Source organism: Haliotis rufescens, unplaced genomic scaffold (genome assembly GCF_023055435.1).
Source record: "Haliotis rufescens isolate VD_foot unplaced genomic scaffold, xgHalRufe1.0.p SCAF_35, whole genome shotgun sequence".
In the NCBI taxonomy this organism is placed as follows: Eukaryota; Metazoa; Mollusca; class Gastropoda; order Lepetellida; family Haliotidae; genus Haliotis; species Haliotis rufescens.
Genome location: NW_025964057.1, coordinates 4444162 through 4469854, shown reverse-complemented (window position 1 = coordinate 4469854; position 25693 = coordinate 4444162). Strand labels below are relative to the sequence as shown.

Sequence of the window (25693 nt, the reverse complement as noted above, 5' to 3'; positions counted from 1 at the left end):
CCGCAATTAGGGGAGACTCCTAGAGCTCAGTCGACTGGCAGGAAGGACTCTCAGTATGCTGATTGTAGGCTTGGCCATGCTGCAGACCCTCCTGGCGGGTCAAGGTAAGGCCGACGTGGTGCTGGAGGAGTACCCGGGTTTTATATTTACAGTTGGCCTGTTGGGATAATCAAATAGAAGAGACAAAACTCATGTCCACAACCATAAGAGCTCTCTGAAAGCAGAGTCCATTGAACGATTCTGACTATATCTTTGTGTTTAGACATGTTTTTGAGCTTAGAGTTTTTAACCGAACATCCAGTGAAGGTTATGGATTGGAACGTTGTCCATTGTCGGTCCCTCTGTATTTTGGCTTTCATTAACGTGAAATAACAGGATGATGGCTAGCACCGTGAAAGGGTTACGTTTAAATACATTGCGTTAAATAGCCATCAAATCTGTTGTCAGAAATTATAAAATGGTGACATCTTGGACAAATCTTGGTCAATGAGGATAATGAGAAGCAAAATGAGAAATTAAAACGTAAACTATTTTAAAAGTGGTTGTACAAAACGATTATCACAGTGAGTCATCTATTGTTCACTTATTGTTGTGTTGATGCTACAGTTTCGTGCTCTTTAGGCGTCACTCTCTGCACTCAAATTTGGTCATCCTTGAAAATGTTATGAAAACACTGGCATATTAGATACTGTTGTTCTACATGTAATGACTCCACAACTGGCAACCCAGCATCCAGGTCATACTGTACATACTTGATATATAACTACTATGAGTGCTGTGAGTGAGTGTAGGTGTACCACGCCTTTAGCCATATTGCACTAATATCACGGCGGGGGACACCAACACGGTACCTCGGTGGGGATTCGAACCCGTGCCTTCGGCGCAACGAGCAAACGCTTTAAACGCTAGGCTACCCTACCTTCCCTCAGTTATTATGATACACATTTTGCATTTAATGGTTCACATCATACAAAGGTTAGCTCACAAGAAATTCACCTGGTAAGCAACAATCGATATGAATTTCAATGTTTATATATTTTCAATTTGTTTGAGCCCAGTTATATAAATACTCGGCAACAAAAGTTCAAGTGACACCCTTTCCAATCGATGGCATACAAGAAAAAACTTCCTGGTGTTCAAATCGGATACGAAAATATGAAAACATACAGCACAAACGCAACCTCAGCAGGTTGTTGATGGCAAAACGTGTCTTCCATGCAGCAACCATGCACCATATACAAACCAGGGTTGAGATTCGGTATGCTTTGTTTCTGCTTCTCTTGACAACTGTAACATGGAAAAACATTAAATTTCAATCATTATTTGAAGTTTGGAGATGACACGTCTATCTGAAAATGACGCTTGAGAGCCACTGATATGCTCGTCAGGAACGTCGCAGCGTCGTCCGCCAAGATCGTTGGATTCGAATCACTCATCTGCGAAATCGGTTCCAGCCTGCAACAATCACCGTGAGAACCATCCCTGGCCACTGACTATACATCGCCGTCTTTGGCGTTACGGGATTGTAGAGAGGAGACCAGCCAGACGCCCTGTTCTCACCAACAATCACCGTGAGAACCATCCCTGGCCACTGACTATACATGGCCGTCATTGGCGATACGGGATTGTTGCGAGGCAGACGCCCAGTTCTCACCAACAATAACCGCTGATTGCGTCTGCAGTGGTGTAGACAGCGACTGCGTTGGACGGCGTTTCAGTGGAGACAGGTTCTGTTCACCGACGAGTCTCGTTTTCACCTCTCCCACGGCGATGGCCGAATACGAGTATACCGGCGTCGCGGTGAACGTTACGCTCAGAACTGTGTTGTGGAGGTAGACCGTTTGGGAAGAGGCAGTGTTATGGTGTGGAGAGGAATCACCGAGAGACTGAGAAGACGTTTGAAAGAGATCAATGGCAATTTGAACGAGCATCGAAACCGTGACGAGGTCATCCAGCCTATCGTTGTGCCGTTTTTGAATCAACATGGACCTGGCATGATTGTTCATCTTTTCAGTACATTGTTTGAGTAGTTCATTGCAAGTGTATTTGGTATGTTTGGGCTGTTTGTATACTAGCCACAACTAGTTGAACGTGATAGGGGTCCAAATGGAAACAGAAATGGAACAGGAGGAGTACCGAGCTGTCATCAAGTTCTTGACTTTAGAGAAATGTACTCCCCAAGAAATTCATGACCGCATGTCACAAGTGTATGGGGAAAAGTGCCCTAGCTATTCCGGGAACAAGCCTTGATGATGACCCGAGGTCTGGACATCCCTCAACTTCCATCAATAAAGATTCAACCAAGGAGATAGAAAGGCTTATACTGTCAGATAGACGTATTACCATTGCTGAACTTGAGGAAGACACTGGTCTAAGCCATGGATCCATTGAAACCATTATCCATGAACATTTACAGAGGAAAAAGATATCTGCTCGTTTGGTGCTAACGTTTCTAAATTCTCATCTTAAGGAAAAACAACCTGACATTGCCAGGGACAATTTAGAGCTGATTGAGGATGATTTCTTTAAATTCAAAAACTGATTGGTAAGGGGTGATGAAACATGGGTCTACCACTAAGATCCCGAGTCAGATTGGTAACGGGTGATAAAACATGGGTCTACTACTAAGATCCCGAGTCAAAACGTCAATCCATGGAATGGCACCATTCCACTTCTCCGGCATCAAAGAAATTTAAGTCTTCAAGATCAGTGAAGAAAGTTATGGCCACTGTATTCTGGGATGCAAAGGGTGTGGTCCTTGTTGATTACTTAAACAGTCAAAAGACTTACCGGTGCCTACTATGCTGATTAGCTTTGTCGCCTGAGAGATTCTATCAGCAAAGCGGCGAGGAATACTGACAGCTGGGGTTCTACCCCTTTATGACAATGTCTCTTCTCACATTTCTTGACTTGCAAAGGCTGCTGTGCGACAATGTTGGTTCGAAGAGCTTCATCCATACCTGACAGACCTTGCACCAAGTGATTTCCCCCTGTTTCACAGAAAGCGCTGTGACGACAAAGATGACCTCAAAGCTGCCTTGAATGTTTTTTTGCAGGGTAGCTTCAGAAAACTTCTTACTGACTGGAATTAAAAAACTCCACTATCGACATTAAGTGTATTGAAAAGCAGGGAGATTATGTTAATAAACAAATACAATAAAAAACACTTTCACAAATGTTGGTTTGGTTTGTTAGGCTTATAACTTTTTGTCCAGCCCTCGTATCACTCCATCAATTCCTGTTTCTGAGAACATGGACGAAAGTTTAGGTTTATATCTTCTTTAAGCCACTGGGAACACCTGTATGTTCCCTTTCAGGAGATACCTACCGATACATCAGTAAGAAAGGCAACTACACCCAGGGACGGCAATACTGTCAGGCTTATTCCCTTGACCTTGCCACGGTGGCGTCGAAGCACGACCTGAAGTTCATTAAGACCACGTACTTCCCGACAAGGTAAGCAGAAACTGTTTGTCCTATCAAGTCATCTTCCATACTGACATTTAAAAGATGAAAAACTCATAAGTTAAATTTCACTCCCGTCAGCCCGCTTTACAAATATGCTTTAGTTAGAAAATGTTAATAAAAGCGTAACACCCTTTCTACATTCAAGGGATTGTTCGATTCCGACTATATGGAACATATATGAATGGATCACTATCAAGTAGTGACACCAGGTGTTCGCGAAATGCTGAGTGTATCCTGCCCCTCTGGTGGCACAAAGTATAAAACGTCAATGCCAGAGAATAACCAGTCTCGATTATCCGCCGAAACAGATTCCTTTGGGCCAAATAATTTTGAAAATTATATGAATGGACCACTGAAAATCAGTGATGATTCCAGGTGTTCGGGAAAAGGGTAGGCCTGAAACACATGCAAAGGCAAGTCAATTACTGGAACTCTTATCAAACGTTAAACGAATTGTTTAATAGGCATTACTTAGAAGTTAAGGGATGACAAAGTAGACACAATTTATGGATAACAACTTCTTTAATTTCTTAAAGGCGACGTTTCGATATAGATCCTTATACCGTTGACAACAGTCTTACTTGACAACGATATGAGGATCTATATCGAAACGTGGTTGCCTCAGCATAAACAATGCAAAAGAATGAAGAATCTGAAACCTGGTGGCGCGTTCAATGTGTGCAGTGATGTATTAAGAATACATTACGGCTGTAAGTTACCAAATGGCACAGGTGTCATTAGTTAGTCTTGCAAAACCAGGAATGTGAAACTGAATCCAGCTACAGCAGTTGATCGAAAATGTCAAAATGCATTTGTCCTACATATTAATTTTTGTCAAATATTAATTTTATCAGAACATGACAGCTCATGTCTGTATCAAATGATACATATTTGCTAAAATTGTAAGCAATTATTCTTATAATGTGAGATCGAGGCGACAATTAGGCAAGAAGTAGGGATTGTGCTTCCCTCCTTGCTGACATATTTTTCATGAATATATGAATCAGTTTCCTGCGGATTGGCAAAGTCAAAACAAAGGAATCTTGCCAAGATGTTTAACTTAAGCTTCATGTATATCGATGATCTGATATCGTTCAGTAACCGTCCAATAGCCAATTCCCTTCCACTGATTTACCCACTCTGAACTGGAAATAAAGGAGACCAGTGAGACCGCCTCATCTGATTCATATTTAGGGCGATATCACACAACAACAGTACACAGCAACAGTATACAACAACAGTTTAAAGAAACATCATCAAGCAACAGTACACAGCAACAGTACACAGCAACAGTACACAGCAACACTACACAGCAACACTACACAGCAACAGTACACAACAACAGTACACAGCAACAGTATACAGCAACACTACACAGCAACACTACACAGCAACAGTACACAACAACAGTACACAGCAACACTACACAGCAACAGAACACAGCAACACTACACAGCAACAGTACACAGCAACACTACACAGCAACAGTACACAGCAACAGTACACAGCAACACTACACAGCAACAGTACACAGCAACACTACACAGCAACAGTACACAGCAACACTACACAGCAACAGTACACAGCAATAGTAAGCAGCAACACTACACAGCAACACTACACAGCAACACTACACAGCAACAGTAAGCAGCAACAGTACACAACAACAGTAAGCAGCAACAGTACACAGCAACAGTATACAGCAACACTACACAGCAACACTACACAGCAACAGTACACAGCAACACTACACAACAACAGTACACAGCAACAGTATACAGCAACAGTACACAACAACAGTAAGCAGCAACAGTACACAACAACACTACACAGCAACAGTACACAGCAACAGTACACAGCAACACTACACAGCAACAGTACACAGCAACAGTACACAGCAACACTACACAGCAACAGTACACAGCAACAGTACACAGCAACAGTACACAGCAACATCACACAGCAACAGTACATAGCAACATCACACAACAACAGTACATAGCAACATCACACAACAACAGTACATAGCAACATCACACAACAACAGTACATAGCAACATCACACAACAACAGTATATAGCAACATTACACAGCAACAGTACATAGCAACATCACACAGCAACAGTATACAACAACAGTTTAAAGAAACATCATGAAGCCACAGTACACAGCAACAGTACACAGCAACACTACACAGCAACAGAACACAGCAACAGTACACAGCAACAGTACACAGCAACATCACACAGCAACAGTACATAGCAACATCACACAACAACAGTACATAGCAACATCACACAACAACAGTACATAACAACATCACACAACAACAGTATATAGCAACATTACACAGCAACAGTACATAGCAACATCACACAGCAACAGTACATAGCAACATCACACAGCAACAGTACATACCAACATCACACAGCAACAGTAAATAGCAACATCACACAATAACAGTACATAGCAACATCACACAGCAACAGTACATACCAACATCATATAGCAACAGTACATACCAACATCATATAGGAACACTGCATAACAACATTCTTTAGCAACAGTACATAGCAACATCATATAGCATCGGTGCGAGTATAGCATCAGTCCAGAGCAACAAATTCACGTTTTTCACAGAATACCCGTGTGTTTATACTGTACGCCAACTAATTGGCCAGAACATGTCTCACCCATGGACTTCTGTACCGTGTTGTAGAACGTCTCTTTTTTGGTTGGGCGCACATTACAATGGCACCTCGTTCATCTGGCCTGGTGGAGCACCAGTGCTTCACGCGAACTGGGGACACAATGAACCAAACGACCTGGAGACTGACCATTGTGTTGCCGTCAGTAGTGGAATGCTCACCTTGTACACTCGCAAATGTGAAGAATCTCACCCCTCGATGTGCGGAAAAAACGGTAATATTTGCAACAATATCTCCTAAGTCAACGCTTCCAGACAAATATTTATTTGAGAACAAACTTATTTTCTAGTGTTTTGGAAAAGATTTGTTTCTTCAAAATGATACCTGTCAGCCCTAGGGAAAGGAAATGGTAGGCCTCTTCGGGAAGTTGGACCGATACCAGGGCAGGAATTCATGGCATGTAGACGAACGGACTTAAAAGAATCTACAGCTACACACACACAACTATCAAAGAATAAAGTAGTCTAAAGATACCAATAAGACTATCTAAGAATAAAGTAGTCTAAAGATACAAATAAAAGTATCAAAGAATAAAGTAGTCTAAAGATACAAATAACACAATCTAAGAATAAAGCAGTCTAAAGAAACAAATAAAAGTATCAAAGAATAAAGTAGTCTAAAGATACAAATAAAAGTATCAAAGAATAAAGTAGTCTAAAGATACAAATAAGACTATCTAAGAATAAAGCAGTCTAAAGATACAAATAACACAATCTAAGAATAAAGCAGTCTAAAGATACAAATAAAAGTATCAAAGAATAAAGTAGTCTAAAGATACAAATAAGACTATCTAAGAATTAAGTAGTCTAAAGATACAAATAAAAGTATCAATGAATAAAGTAGTCTAAAGATACAAATAAGACTATCTAAGAATTAAGTAGTCTAAAGCTACAAATAAAAGTATCAAAGAATAAAGTAGTCTAAAGATACAAATAAGACTATCTAAGAATAAAGCAGTCTAAAGATACAAATAACACAATCTAAGAATAAATTAGTCTAAAGATACAAATGAGACTACAGGAACAACGGTCAACCTGGCCACAAATACATAGTCTTTCTATGGCATTTAGAAGTGAAACACATAAGGAAGATGGATGTCACGTGATGAAGTAGTTAGTATATACTCCGAAACATTGTTTTCCTCATAATTAAAAAGTTCACATCCATAAATTATCTTCCTTACAGCTATCTAGAATAACGTATCACATCGCCACAAATACAATTATCGAGGAATAACGTATCACTTGGCCATAAATACAATTATCGAGGAATAACGTATCACTTGGCCACAAATACAACTATTAAGGAATAACGTACCACTTGGCTACAAATACAACTATCAAGGAATAACGTATCACTTGGCCACAAATACACTTATCTGGGAATGATATATCACTTAGGCACAAATACAACTATTAAGGAATAACGTATCACTTGGCCACAAATACAATTATCGAGGAATAACTTATCACTTGGCCACACATACAATTATCGAGGAATAACGTATCACCTGGCCACAAATACAATTATCGAGGAATAACGTATCACTTGGCCACAAATACAACTATTAAGGAATAACGTATCACTTGGCCACAAAAAACAACTGCCTAGGAATAACGTATCACTTGGTCACCAATACAATTATCGAGGAATAACGTATCACTTGGCCACAAATACAACTATTAAGGAAGAACGTATCACTTGGCCACAAAAAACAACTGTCTAGGAATAACGTATCACTTGGTCACAAATACAATTATCGAGGAATAACGTATTACTTGGCCACAAATACAATTATCGATGAATAACGTATCACTTGGCCACAAATACAATTATTGATGAATAGCGTATCACTTGGCCACAAATACATCTATTAAGGAATAACGTATCACTTGGCCACAAATACAACTATTAAGGAAGAACGTATCACTTTGCAACAAATACAACTATCTAGGAATAACGTATCACTTGGCAACAAACACAATTATCTAGGAATAGCGTATCACTTGGCAACAAATACAACTAGCTAGGAATAACGCATCACTTGGCCACAAATACAACTGTCTAGGAATAACGTATCACTTGGCCGCAAATACCATTATCTAGGAACAGCGTATATCCTGTCCGCAAATACAACTGTCTAGGAATAACGTATCACTTGGCCACAAATGCAACTGTCTAGGTACAGCGTATCACTTGGCCACAAATACAACTATCAAGGAATGACGTATCGCTTTGCCACAAATACAGTTATCTAGAAATAATGTATCACTTGGCCACAAATACAATTATCAAGGAATAGCGTATCACTTTGCCACAAATACAGTTATCTAGAAATAATGTATCACTTGGCCACAAATACAATTATCAAGGAATAGAGTATCACTTTGTCACATATACAATAACTATCGAGGAATAACGTAACACTTGGCCATAAATACAACTGACTAGGAATAACGTATCACTTGGCCGCAAATACAACTGTCTAGGAATAACGTATCACTTTGCCACAAATACAACTATCTAGGAATAATGTATCTCCTGTCAACAAATACAATTATCTAGAAATAATGTATCACTTGGCCACAAATACAATTATCAAGGAATAGCGTATCACTTGGCCGCAAATACCATTATCTAGGAACAGCGTATATCCTGTCCGCAAATACAACTGTCTAGGAATAACGTATCACTTGGCCACAAATGCAACTGTCTAGGTACAGCGTATCACTTGGCCACAAATACAACTATCAAGGAATGACGTATCGCTTTGCCACAAATACAGTTATCTAGAAATAATGTATCACTTGGCCACAAATACAATTATCAAGGAATAGCGTATCACTTTGCCACAAATACAGTTATCTAGAAATAATGTATCACTTGGCCACAAATACAATTATCAAGGAATAGAGTATCACTTTGTCACATATACAATAACTATCGAGGAATAACGTAACACTTGGCCATAAATACAACTGACTAGGAATAACGTATCACTTGGCCGCAAATACAACTGTCTAGGAATAACGTATCACTTTGCCACAAATACAACTATCTAGGAATAATGTATCTCCTGTCAACAAATACAATTATCTAGGTATAGCGTATCACTTGGCCACAAATACAACTATCAAGGAATAACGTATCACTTGGCCACAAATACAGTTATCTAGAAATGATGTATCACTTGGCCACAAATACAATTATCTAGAAATAATGTATCACTTGGCCACAAATACAATTATCAAGGAATAGCGTATCACTTGGCCACAAATACAACTATCAAGGAATAACGTATCACTTGGCCACAAATACAGTTATCTAGAAATAATGTATCACTTGGCCACAAATACAATTATCTTGAAATAGTGTATCACTTGGCCACAAATACAAATATCAAGGAATAGCGTATCACTTGGCCACAAATACAATTATCTAGAAATAATGTACCACTTGGCCAAAAATACAATTATCAAGGAATAGCGTATCACTTTTCCACAAATATAACTGTCCAGGAATAACGTATCACCTGCCCGCAAATACAACTGTCTAGGAACAACGTATTACTTGGCCACAAATACAATTATCGAGGAATAACGTATCACTTGGCCACAAATACAACTATCTAGGTATAGCGTATCACTTGGCAACAAATACAACTATCAAGGAATAACGTATCACTTGGCCACAAATACAATAATCTAGGAATAGCGTTTCACTTGGCAACAAATACAATTATCTAGGAATAGCGTATCACTTGGCAACAAATACAACTGTCTAGGAATAACGCATCACTTGGCCACAAATACAACTGTCTAGGAATAACGTATCACTTGGCCGCAAATACCATTATCTAGGAACAGCGTATATCCTGTCCGCAAATACAACTGTCTAGGAATAACGTATCACTTGGCCACAAATGCAACTGTCTAGGTATAGCGTATCACTTGGCCACAAATACAACTGTCTAGGTATAGCGTATCACTTGGCCACAAATACAACTATCAAGGAATAACGTATCACTTTGCCACAAATACAATTATCTAGAAATAATGTATCACTTGGCCACAAATACAATTATCAAGGAATAGCGTATCACTTGGCCACAAATACAATTATCAAGAAATAGCGTATCACTTGGCCACAAATACAATTATCTAGAAATAATGTATCACTTTGCCAAAAATACAATTATCAAGGAATAACGCATCACTTGGCAACAAATACAACTATCTAGGAATAACGCATCACTTGGCCACAAATACAACTGTCTAGGAATAAAGTATCACTTGGCCGCAAATACCATCGTCTAGGAATAGCGTATATCCTGTCCGCAAATACAACTATCTAGAAATAACTTATCACTTGGCCACAAATAAAACTATCTAGGAATACAGTAGTCTAAAGCTACAAATACAACTGACTAGGAATAACGTATCACCTCGCCGCAAATACAATTATCTAGGTATAACGTATCACTTGGCCACAAATACAATTATCTAAGAATAGAGTATCACTTGGCCACAAATACACTTATCGAGGAGTAACGTATCACTTGGTCACAAATACAATTATCTAGGAATAGAGTATCACTTGGCCACATATACAATAACTATCGAGGAATAACGTATCACTTGGCCACAAATACAACTGTCTAGGAATAACGTATCACTTGGCCACAAATACAACTGTCTAGGAATAACGTATCACTTGGCCACAAATACAACTGTCTAGGAATAGCGTATCACTTGGCTACAAATACAACTATCAAGGAATAACGTATCACTTGGCCACAAATACAACTATCTAGGTATAGCGTATCACTTGGCTACAAATACAACTATCAAGGAATAACGTATCACTTGGCCACAAATACAACTATCTAGGTATAGCGTATCACTTGGCTACACATACAACTATCAAGGAATGACGTATCACTTTGCCACAAATACAATTATCTAGAAATCATGTATCACTTGGCCACAAATACAATTATCAAGGAATAGCGTATCACTTGGCCACAAATACAATTATCTAGAAATAATGTATCACTTGGCCAAAAATACAATTATCAAGGAATAGCGTATCACTTTGCCACAAATATAACTGTCCAGGAATAACGTATCACCTGTCCGCAAATACAACTGTCTAGGAACAACGTATCACTTGGCCACAAATACACTTATCGAGGAATAACGTATCACTTTGCCACAAATACAATTATCTAGGAATAGAGTTTCACTTTGCCACATATACAATAACTAACGAGGAATAACGTATCACCTGGCCACAAATACAACTATCTAGGAATAATGTATCTCCTGTCAGCAAATACAATTATCTAGGTATAGCGTATCACTTGGCCACAAATACAACTATCAAGGAATAACGTAACACTTGGCCACAAATACAGTTATCTAGAAATAATGTATCACTTGGCCACAAATACAATTATCTAGGAATAGAGTATCACTTTGCCACATATACAATAACTATCGAGGAATAACGTATCACCTGGCCACAAATACAACTGTCTAGGAATAACGTATCACTTGGCCACAAATACAACTGTCTAGGAATAACGTATCACTTGGCCACAAATACAACTGTCTAGGAATAGCGTATCACTTTGCCACAAATACAACTATCTAGGAATAATGTATCTCCTGTCAACAAATACAATTATCTAGGTATAGCGTATCACTTTGCCACAAATACAATTATCTAGAAATAATGTATCACTTGGCCAAAAATACAATTATCAAGGAATAGCGTATCACTTTGCCACAAATACAACTGTCCAGGAAAAACGTATCACTTGGCCACAAATACACTTATCAAAGAATAACGTATCACCTGGCCGCAAATACAACTATCGTGGAATAACGCATCACTTGGAAATACAATTATCTAGGAATAACGTATCATTTGGCCACAAATACAACTGTCTAGAAATAACGTTTTACTTGGCTACAAATACAACAGTCTGGGAACAACGTAACACCTGGCCACAAATACAACTGTCCAGGAACAGACGAGATTTACAAGCTTGTCCAACGCCTCCCAATCGTGGGGTCACCAGTAGCCTTTCTCTTCTAAAGGTTTGTTGTAGGAAGGGTTTCCTTGTCCAAATCTTCAAATGATACGAGGGTTGGCTTAACTGTTCCTGCCTGACAATGATGGACTGGGTTGATGGAGCAAACTGCTAATTATAGTTCAACATACTCCCTCCGAGGTCCACTAGCTTCTCCACAGCAGAACTGACGTCATCATCATTTTCATAATGCCTGACAGATAGTTCTTTTTTCAAGTTTGTGAAAAGATGGAAATCTGATATTCAATGAGTTCAAAGCTACATGCATGCATTGCAGCCATGACAACACAATTCGTGCACACATATACATTGTCCTGTTGGAACAACACACCTTCAGAGAGTTTTCCACTACGTTTAGCCTTGATATTCTCTTTGAATTAATATTTTACATCGCATCAGCAATATTACAGCTATATAACAATGGAAACGAGGTCAAGCTGTCGACAAAAGACAGTAAAACAGTAAAGTAAATCAGTTTTAGAAATACAACACACCTGAGCAAAATTATAAACAATATACAACAGATAAAGTCTTATCAATTAAAACCATTCGACTGACCCCCAACATCTAAGGTAGGCCACCTTACAGGGAATCATGGGGTCTTTGCTTTCTGCAGGATTTGGTCACCAGTGGCTTCATATATATATATACCTACGTTATGACACATACGCCATTTTTGTAAAGGTTTCTTTTTAGTAATACACATGTGGTCTGTGCAGAGCCTATATGCAAAGTGGCGTACTTCTCGAGGATAACAAGGAAACAGGGGAGCCTCAAGCTTTCATCGACTTATTCCACGAGACACGTCTCTGACACCGAATGCGGAAATATATGTCTGGAACTGAAGAACTGCACTCACTTCTCAATGAATGGGACTTGGTGCCAGCTGTATGACAACTCTTCCGAGAAAACCAGGTACAACGTTGACTTGGAGATCTGGAGAAAAAATTAATCCTTCTGCTTGTCTCCGCCGGTAAAACGAGATGTTTTGGGGATCACGTTACATATGTTTTAAAACTTGCTAATTACTGAAACTGCTATCTTGTGAAATATATTTATTCACAGACGTAGCAACACTAGTATACTGACATATTGTAATAATCAAAATTGTTAAAACACCCTATAATAAAGAATGAAAAAGCATTTATAAATTCTTGCTTTATTTCGAAATATGTGAGATGAGGGGAAAACACAGTGACATCTCTTCCCGTCACGGGAAGGTCAGGTGTGTCCTGTAACTAGTGTTGACGGTGGAGAGTGCATCCTGTGATGGGGAAGTGAAGATTGAATGTCAGGTGTGTCCTGTAACTAGTGTTGATGGTGGAGAGTGCATCCTGTGATGGGGAAGTGAAGATTGGAGGTCAGGTGTGTCCTGTAACTAGTGTTGATGGTGGAGAGTGCATCCTGTGATGGGGAAGTGAAGATTGGAGGTCAGGTGTGTCCTGTAACTAGTGTTGACGGTGGAGAGTGCATCCTGTGATGGGGAAGTGAAGATTGGAGGTCAGGTGTGTCCTGTAACTAGTGTTGACGGTGGAGAGTGCATCCTGTGATGGGGAAGTGAAGATTGGAGGTCAGGTGTGTCCTGTAACTAGTGTTGACGGTGGAGAGTGCATCCTGTGATGGGGAAGTGAAGATTGAATGTCAGGTGTGTCCTGTAACTAGTGTTGATGGTGGAGAGTGCATCCTGTGATGGGGAAGTGAAGATTGGAGGTCAGGTGTGTCCTGTAACTAGTGTTGACGGTGAGAGTGCATCCTGTGATGGGGAAGTGAAGATTGGAGGTCAGGTGTGTCCTGTAACTAGTGTTGACGGTGGAGAGTGCATCCTGTGATGGGGAAGTGAAGATTGAATGTCAGGTGTGTCCTGTAACTGGTGTTGATAGTGGACACTGCATCCTGTGATGGGGAAGTGAAGATTGTAGGTCAAGTGTGTCCTGTAGCTGGTGTTGATGGTTGACAGTGCATCCTGTGATGAGGAAGTGAAGATTGAAGGTCAGGTTTTTCCTGTAACTAGTGTTGATGGTGGAGAGTGCATCCTGTGATGGGGAAGTGAAGATTGAAGGTCAGGTGTGTCCTGTAACTAGTGGTGATGGTGGAGAGTGCATCCTGTGATGGGGAAGTGAAGATTGAATGTCAGGTGTGTCCTGTAACTGTGTCCTGTAACCTGTGACTTACTGATACATTGCAATGCTAATAGAATGGCCCTGAAGGAAACAAACAACTTTTTGGCTGTAGATTCGTGCAACGTTATCACTCCAGCTTAAATGCAATTAACCAAAACTTGCTATCCATGAAGCTGTATTTTTTTCTTATTATTCTGGAAAGCCAATGTTAAAGTTAAAATAGCCCTCACTTCTGCAGAAAAAATAGAACTTCCATCTGCAGCTGATACTTTTCACTTCTTTCGACTCCTCAGTATAGCTGCAGATGTAAGAAGGGTACTAGTATCTCTCATAGCTTGTTGATATGGCAAAGAATGAATATGAACTTCTTTCCAGCTTTGTTAAATCGAGATTGACAGTGGGCTGTATACATTGCCACAGAGGTATTGCCGGTTTTTGACATTAAGCAGTTGCAGCAAGATTTACATGAGCTTCATTGATATGAGGTTTCGTACGAATACCAAGAGGTAGAACTGTTTTCGGCGTATTGAAGTACAGACTCGGATATTGGGGTTGAAACACGCGATTAAAAACTGGATTAGAAGGATTTGCCTCACGTTTAGTAATATGTAAAAGCTTTTACCCTTCTTCAAAGTCTGCTTGCACATGATCACTCATCACAGGTGAAGTTCTGAAAACACCTAGACATAATGTCAGAACCTGAAGGTGCATGCTATCCAGCAACTCGTAAATACGACTTGCGAGCTGAACCATATATGAAATATCAATTATCTAGTATAGATCTGACTAATGCTCTGTAAAGATGAAATAGTGTTTCTGTATCACCGCCACGTGTTATATAAACATTCTGACACAACCTTAAGTATATCCACAGCCTTCAAACAATTCGTTTTGAGATTCTTAAATGGGATATAAAGGATAATTTATTATGAAATTGGTCTCTTTGACAACTTTCATTGGTGTTTTATATAACAACTTATATTTTTAGACCCGTGAAGATACGGGGCAGAGTAGGTCTTCAGCAACCCATGCTTGCCGTAAAAGGCGACAATGCTTGTCCCAAGAGGCGACTAACGGGATCGGGTGTTTAGGCTCGCTGACTTGGTTGATGCATGTCATCGTATCCCAATTGCGTGGATCAATGCTCATCACGTCAATCACTGGATTGTCTGATCCAGACACGATTATTTACAGACCGCCGTCATATAGCTTGAATATTGCTGAGTGCGGCGTTAAACAACAAACACACAATGAAACATGTTTTCGGGCTTTCTAAAAAGCAAACGAAGCCACCATAACATCCCGTTCACAATTCTGGTGTTGTCACTGTCTGCAGTGACAGTATATGCGAATACATACACTGAATGCAATGCAAATGTCAAAAGATTCATTCCATTCCAGTACGTACACTATTTGTTCCGTCTGATGTTACGTTTGTCCTAATACGTCCAATGTTTGCCCTGTGTGATGTTACGTTTGTCTCAGTATGTACAATGTTTGCCCCGTCTGATGTTACGTTTGTCTCAGTATGTACAATGTTTGCCCCGTCTGATGTTACGTTTGTCTCAGTATGTACAATGTTTTCCCCGTCTGATGTTACGTTTGTCTCAGTATGTACAATGTTTTCCCCGTCTGATGTTACGTTTGTCTCAGTATGTACAATGTTTGCCCCGTCTGATGTTACGTTTGTCTCAGTATGTACAATGTTTGCCCCGCCTGATGTTACGTTTGTCTCAGTATGTACAATGTTTTCCCCGTCTGATGTTACGTTTGTCTCAGTATGTACAATGTTTTCCCCGTCTGATGTTACGTTTGTCTCAGTATGTACAATGTTTGCCCCGTCTGATGTTACGTTTGTCTCAGTATGTACAATGTTTGCCCCGCCTGATGTTACGTTTGTCTCAGTATGTACAATGTTTTCCCCGTCTGATGTTACGTTTGTCTCAGTATGTACAATGTTTGCCCCGCCTGATGTTACGTTTGTCTCAGTATGAACAATGTTTGCCCCGCCTGATGTTACGTTTGTCTCAGTATGTACAATGTTTTCCCCGTCTGATGTTACGTTTGTCTCAGTATGTACAATGTTTGCCCCGCCTGATGTTACGTTTGTCTCAGTATGTACAATGTTTGCCCGCCTGATGTTACGTTTGTCTCAGTATGTACAATGTTTGCCCCGCCTGATGTTACGTTTGTCTCAGTATGTACAATGTTTGCCCCGCCTGATGTTACGTTTGTCTCAGTATGTACAATGTTTTCCCCGTCTGATGTTACGTTTGTCTCAGTATGTACAATGTTTTCCCCGCCTGATGTTACGTTTGTCTCAGTATGTACAATGTTTGCCCCGCCTGATGTTACGTTTGTCTCAGTATGTACAATGTTTGCCCCGCCTGATGTTACGTTTGTCTCAGTATGTACAATGTTTGCCCCGTCTGATGTTACGTTTGTCTCAGTATGTACAATGTTTTCCCCGTCTGATGTTACGTTTGTCTCAGTATGTACAATGTTTGCCCCGTCTGATGTTACGTTTGTCTCAGTATGTACAATGTTTGCCCCGTCTGATGTTACGTTTGTCTCAATACGTACAATGTCTGATGCACGAAGCACATACCGCTTCATGACCTGTTCGCGACACAGTATGTCACCATTTCGCAGTGAATAAATCTGGGAATTCCTGGTGTTCTTTCTAAAACAACACGCATGAAAACGCAACTATGTTGCAGTTAGTGTTTTTACCTCGTATAAGCTTATGTATGTAAAACGTAACACCAAAACACTTCCTGTAGTTTACACTTGCCTCGTGCAGTAGCACCACACACCTGCGTAGAATGTCAATCCTAATGTTCACACTTTTAAGGAAGGTGGATTAATTTCTGTGCCCCATTATTTCTGTTAATCTTGCTGGTTCTTATTGCTATCATCACAAGATGTCATTTACTTCATTTCATTCATTGTTTGTGTTTGAGATCATGGTGAGTGATGTGGGGTCTCCAACGCGGGGAGCGCCTACGGGCTATTGGCATGCATGTGATGTGGCCAATATGTGATTAGCAGACTCCGGACCATCAACCACGTTCAGGGCGTCCACGGTCAACGACAAGAGTACAGGATCCATTGATCCGAAACCAGGCTCTACAAGATCGAGACGGGGGTAATCGTCGCTGTTCACGGGTCATGTTTTCAGATCAGCCCCGATTCACTTTGCACTTTCTTGACAGGCGTGGTCGTGTCTGGCGACGTCGAAATGAACGTCAAGCCAATCTCATCCTGAGACCTCATGACAGATTTGGAGTTGGATTGGTTATGGTGTGGAGTGGCATCACTATGCCTGCATGACCGAACCCCACTTCATATTGTGCAAGGAACGGTCACTGGACAGTACTATCGGGACAACATACTGGCACTCTATGTGGCAAGTCGTGTGGGTCGACGTTTTATCTTCCAGGACGACAACGCCCTTGCTCACGGTGCACAAATCGTCGATGTTCACCTCCAGCAGCACAACACCCATAGAATGCCATGGCCAGGAATGAGCCCAGATCTTCCCCTATTGAACACGTCTGTTACTTGTCATTCAACATCATTGGCCGCCGACCACGTTGGCAGAACTTGGCCAGGCGCTACAAAAGGGGTATGACAGACTCCTTCAAATCGCCACTGGGAGACTCATACGCAGTTTACCTTGTCGAATGAATGAATGTTTGACAAATCGTGACGATATTTATTAAGCACTACTTATCCCAAAACGTCAACTGAGATTTCCTGTCATACTCCTGTCGTCCTTCAAGATCGTTGGCGGTCATAACATCTACTATCATACTTCACGACCTGTTATAAAGTGTTCCCAATTCGTTCTGTTCACTGGATAAAAAAATATCTTAGGATTTTGGAAATTAGGAGTTATTTCTGAGTATCCCCTACTTTTTGTGAAGAGCATATGTTCATTAATCACACTTTATATCAAAATTGAAATTATGATGAAATTATAATGGTCTTGTTTGGTTTTAGTAGGACGATAGAGTGTTAGAAACGAAGCAGATGTTCCGCTATCTCAGCCCTGATGGTGCAGCAGGTCCAGTACAGTTTAGTGTGTGTGAATGTGTGGAAGGGTGTGAAGAGTTAATGACAAGCGTTACGACAGATGACGTTCAGAGTCTCGTACCAGGTTTTCCAGGTTTTCAGCTAAATGTTTCCCAGTTTATCAATAAGACTGAAATCAGTTATTTTGTGAAATTACTAAACATTTTAGCCATATCGCGAAATAACTAGTAGGGTTAGTCATCTAATAAAATGACTTATTTTTCAGGTGATTTCGTGAAATTATTGAGCAATTTCCAGAAGAAATTGAAAATTTAATTATAAATTGTATATTTATATACTTATTCTATCTCACACTATGCATTTCTCTTTCTTCTTCGATTCTGAGTGGAAACGTATCTGAAAATACAATTTATAATAAAATTTTCAAATTTTAAAACTTATCCTATCTGACACTATGCATTTTATCCCACGGTCGGATGGTGGGGCGCAACTCCCTTGTCTATAGATCACAACCGTAGGATATTTACCAGGAAGCTGGAACTTAACAGTGGTACAATACTTAATACAGTAACACAGTTAAGTGTCGTAAGACAAAAAAACAAAAACAAAACAAAAACAACAACTCCTAGACAGGATAAGAAGAACACTCTCAAAGAATGTTGAGATCCTGATACGTGAACAATTGAAACACAATAAGTGGGGTACAATATGTGTAACATGTTCAAACGTAAGAAGCGTAATCGCATGTCTAAAACGAACGAGTACGACTTATATTCGAGAGAGTATGCATCTAGTCGTCAAATCTACAAGACAGGGTATTCCTATCTCCAGAGGACGATAGGTTGGACCGGCTCGGCATCTCTTTTATAGCTTCGTCAAACCCTCAATCATCTCAGTGATTGAATTGATGGGTAAAAAACGGGAAGAGGAAATGAATGACAATATCCATAAAAGGATCATCGATCCGTTACTCAACACACATACCTAAAGTAGAGGTGTTTGAAACAAGGGATCGGGACACCGAAATCGGCCGTGTCTAATGACGACTTCAGGTTGAAGACCAAGGTCTCTACAGACGAGTGATTATATCCTCCAACCGGATACTCAGTCTGGGAAGCCCGAATGAATACAATAAACACCAATAATCATGACAAATGTTTATTATAAATAGAGATGGATGTAATGTAATGAAAATCTGGTTATACATCTCCCTATCTGCGCAGGTGTGTCTTGGAGATCTGTTGTGCGAGTACCAAGGGTCCAAACTGGTGAAGGCCTTGAACGTCCGTCACTGAGATGTCTCGGAGGTAATTGGATGCGAACACGGTATCGGATTTCCAAAAACATCCCTCCATAATTGCGGTCAAGGAGCAATTACTATGAAGTGCCATGGTGGAAGCGACAGCACGGGTTTCGTGAGGATTAGGTGCGACTGGAGCAGGTAGATCAGTGAAGGTGAAAAAGGCTCGAAGGATCACTGAGCGTATCCAAAACGAGATTGTGGTACGGGATACCTCCGTAATAGCTGCCGCAGAGAGCGGGATGAATAACCTCTTACGTAATCGACGAAGTGGTTTCGCCGCTTCCAGATAGATTCGAAGTGCACGTACCGGACACAAAGATATGTCTTCGTCACGGTTTAAGAGGGCAGTCAACGGTGGGATACTGAATAGTCGATCGGGTTGACCAGGGAGTTTATTTTTGGCGATGAAATCTCATCGTAGTCCCCAAAATACTTTCCCATGTGCAGTTTGTTCGAAACGCACTCTGTTGACGTCTAAAGCGTGAATTTCACTCACTCGAGCCGCCGTTGAGTGTGGTCAGAAGGAAAACTGTCTTCAAAGAAATGTGTTCGAAATCTTTCTCGGCGAGAGGTTCGAACTTGGCCGAAGTTAGATGTCGAAGTATGATGTTTAGATCCCAAGTTGGTGGTCGGAAACGTGATGTTTAAATTTGTTCCGCCAACTTGTACGATCTGATCAATGATTGTAATTCGGCGATTGTAGAAATCTTAGTGCCCATTGTAGTTGCGATGACAGAATTGATCGCAGCTAAGTAGGTAGCCAGAGTCGAACCTTTTAGTTTATGAGATGATTGAAGATAGTGAAGGTATTCAGCAATTTGTTGCGGGGATGCCGTGGCAGGTGTGGAAATGTCATGTGAATGACAATACGATTCAAATACCTTCCATTTATGGTCATATAGTGCTTTAGTAGATGACCTGTGCGCCCCCGCAATGGTCTTTGCCACTCGTTCAGAATAATCTTTAGGTATCAATGATTTCTGTAAATGCGCCAAACGCATAGATTGAGGGTTGTTGGCGACGGATGACGGAGCTGAGTGTGTGGTTGATGCAGAAGATCGGCACTTAGAGGTAGATGGTAAAATTGTCTGTCTGCGAGACGAGTGAGCGTTATGAACCAACTGCGTGTTGGCCAGTAGGGCGCGGCCAAAAGCAGAGTGAGGCGATTGGTCATGGTTATCTTGTGTAGAACCCGATGTAGAATGCCGGTTGGGGGAAAGGCGTAAGCATGTAGTCCTTCCCATGGGATTGCTGACGCATCGTGGTCCCAGGCTAGGGGGTCTGTGATAGGAGATACGAACCGGGATAGCTGAGTATTGAAGCGGGTTGCGAAGAGGTCGACGTCTTGGGCACCGAAATAACTGGCAAATAGACTGAAAAATCACGGGATGTAGACGCCATTCCGTGGGAGATGGTTTGTCGGGTCGGGACAGGGAGTGGGCTATGATGTTGGCGATGCCAGGAATATGTCTTGCTTGAACTTGAATGTTGAGTGAGTCGATCAGTTTGAAGAAGTCGAGTGCTAGAGATAGAAGTGACGTTGACTTGGTGGTTCCCATCTTGTTTATGTACCACATGACCGAGTGTGGAGGACTGAAAAAGTGTCGACCAATGAGACACTGCCAGAATCACTGCTTTGAATTCTAGATCGTTGATGTGAAGCTGACTTTCTTCTAATGACCACCGCCCTGCCACTTGTAGGTCTTGGCAATGAGCTCCCAATCCGACGGTTGAGGCGTTGACGAACAGGTGGAGGGTCGGGGTGAATGGTTGCAAGGCGACTCCTTCGCAGACATTTGATGGAGTTAACCACCATTTGAGGTGTGGGTGTAGATGGTTCGGAAGAGTGATAAGGACCTGACAATCATCGTCCTGAAGGAAGGGCTTGAGGAAGCACTGGATTGGCCATAAGTGAAGTTGACCTCTCTTGGTGAGGGCTTGTGCTGATGTTAGGAGACCGAGAAGTTGTTGCCATTGACGTCAGGAAAGTGGCTGTTTGAGTGCCAATGGAACGAGGCGTTGGATTTTCTCCCAACGATCTTGGGGGACAAACATCTTGCCCAGACTCGTGTCGAAGAGGGCTCTGATGACTGTTGATGATCCAACCTAGTTGATGAAGTAGGCGTTGAGAAAAATCGAGGTGATGAAGTAGAGTGTTCGAATCCTTGTTGGCTTGAATGCAGTCGTCGATGTACGTTTCGAAGACTATGCCTCGAGTGTGTAAGAACTTGTAACGCTTTGTGAGGCGAGTAAATAACCGGTGGGCTGAAGAAATTCCAAATGGGAGCACTCACAATTGGTAGTGTTGGCCTTGGAACACAAACCGAAGAAAATGGCGGTGCTCTGGCAGGATAGGGACGTGTAAGTACGCGTCTTGTATATCTAGGCTGATCATGAAGTCGCCGGGATGAATAATCGTTCGTAGTAGAGCGATTGATGTCATGCGAAAGTGTGGAGGAGTCTCTAGGTATAGTTTGTTGAAGGTTTTCATGTTGAAGATGAGAGGTAGTTGAGGACTGTTTTTCTTGGAACCAGAAAAATTGGAGAATAGAACCGTGGTGTCATTGGCCGAGTGACCAGACACTCTATTGCGTTAACGTGTTTATGGCGTCTATGAGAACTGGAAGTTGTGTGGCTGGATACAGATGTTGAGGCGGTTTGCACGTTGTCGGAGGTGTGGTGGCAAGAGGTAGAGAATAGCCTGTTTGTAGGAGACTAGACACATATGGGTCGTCTAGGATGGTCCAGTTTAAAGCGAACGTGCCTAGTCTTCCGCCTACAGGAGACGAGAAAATCGGAATGGCTGGAGTCGGAAGGTCCCAGTCGTTCTACTGTTGTAGTGAGTCATTTGGGGTAGGTGTCTCCTGACTTAGGAGTTAGAGTTTCCTTTAGTCCCTGAAAAGGAGTTGGTGCGTCCGCCTGATTTCCCTCCTCGCTGATGTTGGCGTGCTCGGCCACGGCCACGAAAAGAAGCAGACCTATTACTCAAAACTTCTCTAAGGTCTTGTTGAGAAGGAGTAAAGGTTGGTCGTCTTCGGTCTTTCTTTTGTTCTTCCAGTTGATTTCTCTGGAGACGAAGTAAGTCAACAGTGACTTGCAGGGAAGTGTCTCTTTGGACTTCATGGGCGACCTCCTGATTGCGCCCAGCAATAAGGGATGGTGTTGACCATGGCATTTGGTACAGCCTGTTCTTAAATTGATCATCCCATGAGCAATGTTGTAACACCCCACGTCTACCAAGAGTAGTGATAGATCCCACATGGTGAGCAAGGAGGTCTAGTATAGCTGTCGTTTTATCCTGGATGAGGGTCACAGCACCTCGAAAACAGGATTCTTCCGAGGAAGATGCATGAGCTAGAGCCGATGAAAGTGCTTCAGTTGCTGATAAAATAGTGGAGACCAACGGGAGGGTCCTTCGAACAATGGTTTCGAGGTGAAGCGGGTCCCTATCATTCACTGAAGAAGCTGAGTACGGACGCTTAGGAGCTAATGTTGCGATGTCACCATCTAATTCGGGAGCAATCATAGACAAGCCATGAGTCCCTGCATCTGGCAATACAAACCGTGGACGGCAAAAGGATCCAAATGCTTTGTCTAAATTGGTGGCCATATCCTGTAGGACTGGTCTCGGAGGGAGTGTGATGTTCGGCGACAAGGCTGAAGGCACAACAATTGATGATCATATCTCCAAATACTGTGTACTCGTTAGTCTACAGCATATCTACAGCATATTTCGAAATACTGTGTACTCGTTAGTCTACAGCATATCTCAAAATACTGTGCACTCATTAGTCTACAGCATATCTCCAAATACTGTGTACTCGTTAGTGTACAGCATATCTCCAAATACTGTGTACTCGTTAGTCTACAGCATATCTCCAAATACTGTGTACTCGTTAGTCTACAGCATATCTACAGCATATCTCCAAATACTGTGTACTCATTAGTCTACAGCATATCTACAGCATATCTCCAAATACTGTGTACTCGTTAGTCTACAGCATATCTACAGCATATCTCCAAATAATGTGTACTCGTTAGTCTACAGCATATCGCCAAATACTGTGTACTCGTTAGTCTATAGCATATCTCCAAATACTGTGTACTCGTTAGTCTACAGCATATCTCCAAATACTGTGTACTCGTTAGTCTACAGCATATCTACAGCATATCTCCAAATACTGTGTACTCGTTAGTCTACAGCATATCTCCAAATACTGTGTATTCGTTAGTCTACAGCATATCTACAGCATATCTCCAAATACTGTGTACTCGTTAGTCTACAGCATATCTACAGCATATCTCCAAATACTGTGTACTCGTTAGTCTACAGCATATCTCCAAATACTGTGTACTCGTTAGTCTACAGCATATCTCCAAATACTGTGTACTCGTTAGTCTACAGCATATCTCCAAATACTGTGTACTCGTTAGTCTACAGCATATCTCCAAATACTGTGTATTCGTTAGTCTACAGCATATCTCCAAATACTGTGTACTGATTGTGAGATGTAGTTTTATGACCAGAGTCTGTACATATATGTTATGTGCAATGTCTGGGATGGTCAGGCAGCCTGGTGACAGGTACTTATAATCTGATCCACTTTGTCGCCTCTTATTCCATAGATGGGAAACCGGAATCTCCACGGCCATATTTTCTAAAATCTGTAGAAACAGCTTCTATGATTTGTGGAAAAATATTGAGTGAACCCTAATGTTGCCCAAGGGAATTGCGGCGCCTTAGACAGGTGTGCCACCCATGTCCTTATATAGAGAACTTATGGGCTATCACAATTATTTCTCAAAATTTGCCAAAGTTTCTTAACACAGCAGGCATTTCTTATTGAAATAATTGACAAAACTAAACAACATTAGGCCACAAATAATATTTATTAGTAATGTGTACATACATTTCCTATGTGTTCTAATGTGCGGGTATTCTAAAGTGGCACGATATTCGTCTCCTAAAGAATAATTGCCACAAATACACTGTACATCTACATATGAGATACCAGCCCGTCTTCCAACAGGGAGGCGACGGTCAGCGGCAGTAGGGTATTGCAGGAACAACAACATGGACACAAACCCTGACCCTAACGGTCAGCAGTAGGGTGTTGCAGGAACAACAACATGGACACAAACCCTGACCCTAACGGTCAGCGGCAGTAGGGTGTTGCACGAACAACAACATGGACACAAACCCTGACCCTAACGGTCAGCAGTAGGGTGTTGCAGGAACAACAACATGGACACAAACCCTGACCCTAACGGTCAGCGGCAGTAGGGTGTTGCACGAACAACAACATGGACACAAACCCTGACCCTAACGGTCAGCAGTAGGGTGTTGCAGGAACAACAACATGGACACAAACCCTGACCCTAACGGTCAGCGGCAGTAGGGTGTTGCACGAACAACAACATGGACACAAACCCTCACGGTCAGCGGCAGGGTGTTGCAGGAACTGTGTCCCAACTACTCGTAGATAAAATGGGATGAAAGCTACCTTTGAACCCATTGACCCAATAATCTTCAATCATTTTGCACATTTATTTAGCGAATATTCATGTTTATTTTCACGAGTTCATCCAGAGTTGCCAGACACTAATTGTTTCATAACACGTTCTGCATCTCTGGAAAGAAAACGCATGATACTGTTTATTTTCACGAGTTCATCCAGAGTTGCCAGACACTAATTGTTTCATAACACGTTCTGCATCTCTGGAAAGAAAACGCATGATACTGCTCTGTGTTTATGTTCCACCAGAAACAACTGAGAACCGCGATGGTACGGACAGTCTGAAGCAGCGAATAGCTGTTGTTAAAGAAGAGTATCAGGACAGTGTTCTAACACTGTGTGGAGACATGACTTCTAGAACGGGTAACTTGAATGACTTTACTGAGGATGACTCAGTTGACCGTCTACCGATGGAGGAGGACATTTCCTGCCCTGTGGAATGA

General features: G+C 41.4%; 1 protein-coding gene across 1 annotated transcript; it reads left to right on the top strand.

Moving 5' to 3' along the window:
• Positions 1–25693, top strand: LOC125372090. Its single transcript, XM_048381045.1, has 5 exons — positions 1–104; positions 3318–3456; positions 6188–6390; positions 13936–14052; positions 25500–25693. The coding sequence occupies exons 1-5, from the start codon at positions 56–58 to the stop codon at positions 25691–25693; spliced, it is 702 nt and encodes a 233-aa protein (XP_048237002.1). The 5' UTR covers positions 1–55.

What these genes read in the sequence shown, in the direction of transcription:
- LOC125372090 (XM_048381045.1), top strand. Translation starts at nt 56, where the DNA reads ATGCTGATTGTAGGCTTGGCCATGCTGCAGACCCTCCTGGCGGGTCAA. An exon ending in GACCCTCCTGGCGGGTCAAG is followed by an intron (nt 105 to 3,317) that starts GTAAGGCCGACG and finishes GTTCCCTTTCAG; the next exon opens with GAGATACCTACCGATACATC. An exon ending in TGGGGAAGTGAAGATTGGAG is followed by an intron (nt 14,053 to 25,499) that starts GTCAGGTGTGTC and finishes ATGTTCCACCAG; the next exon opens with AAACAACTGAGAACCGCGAT.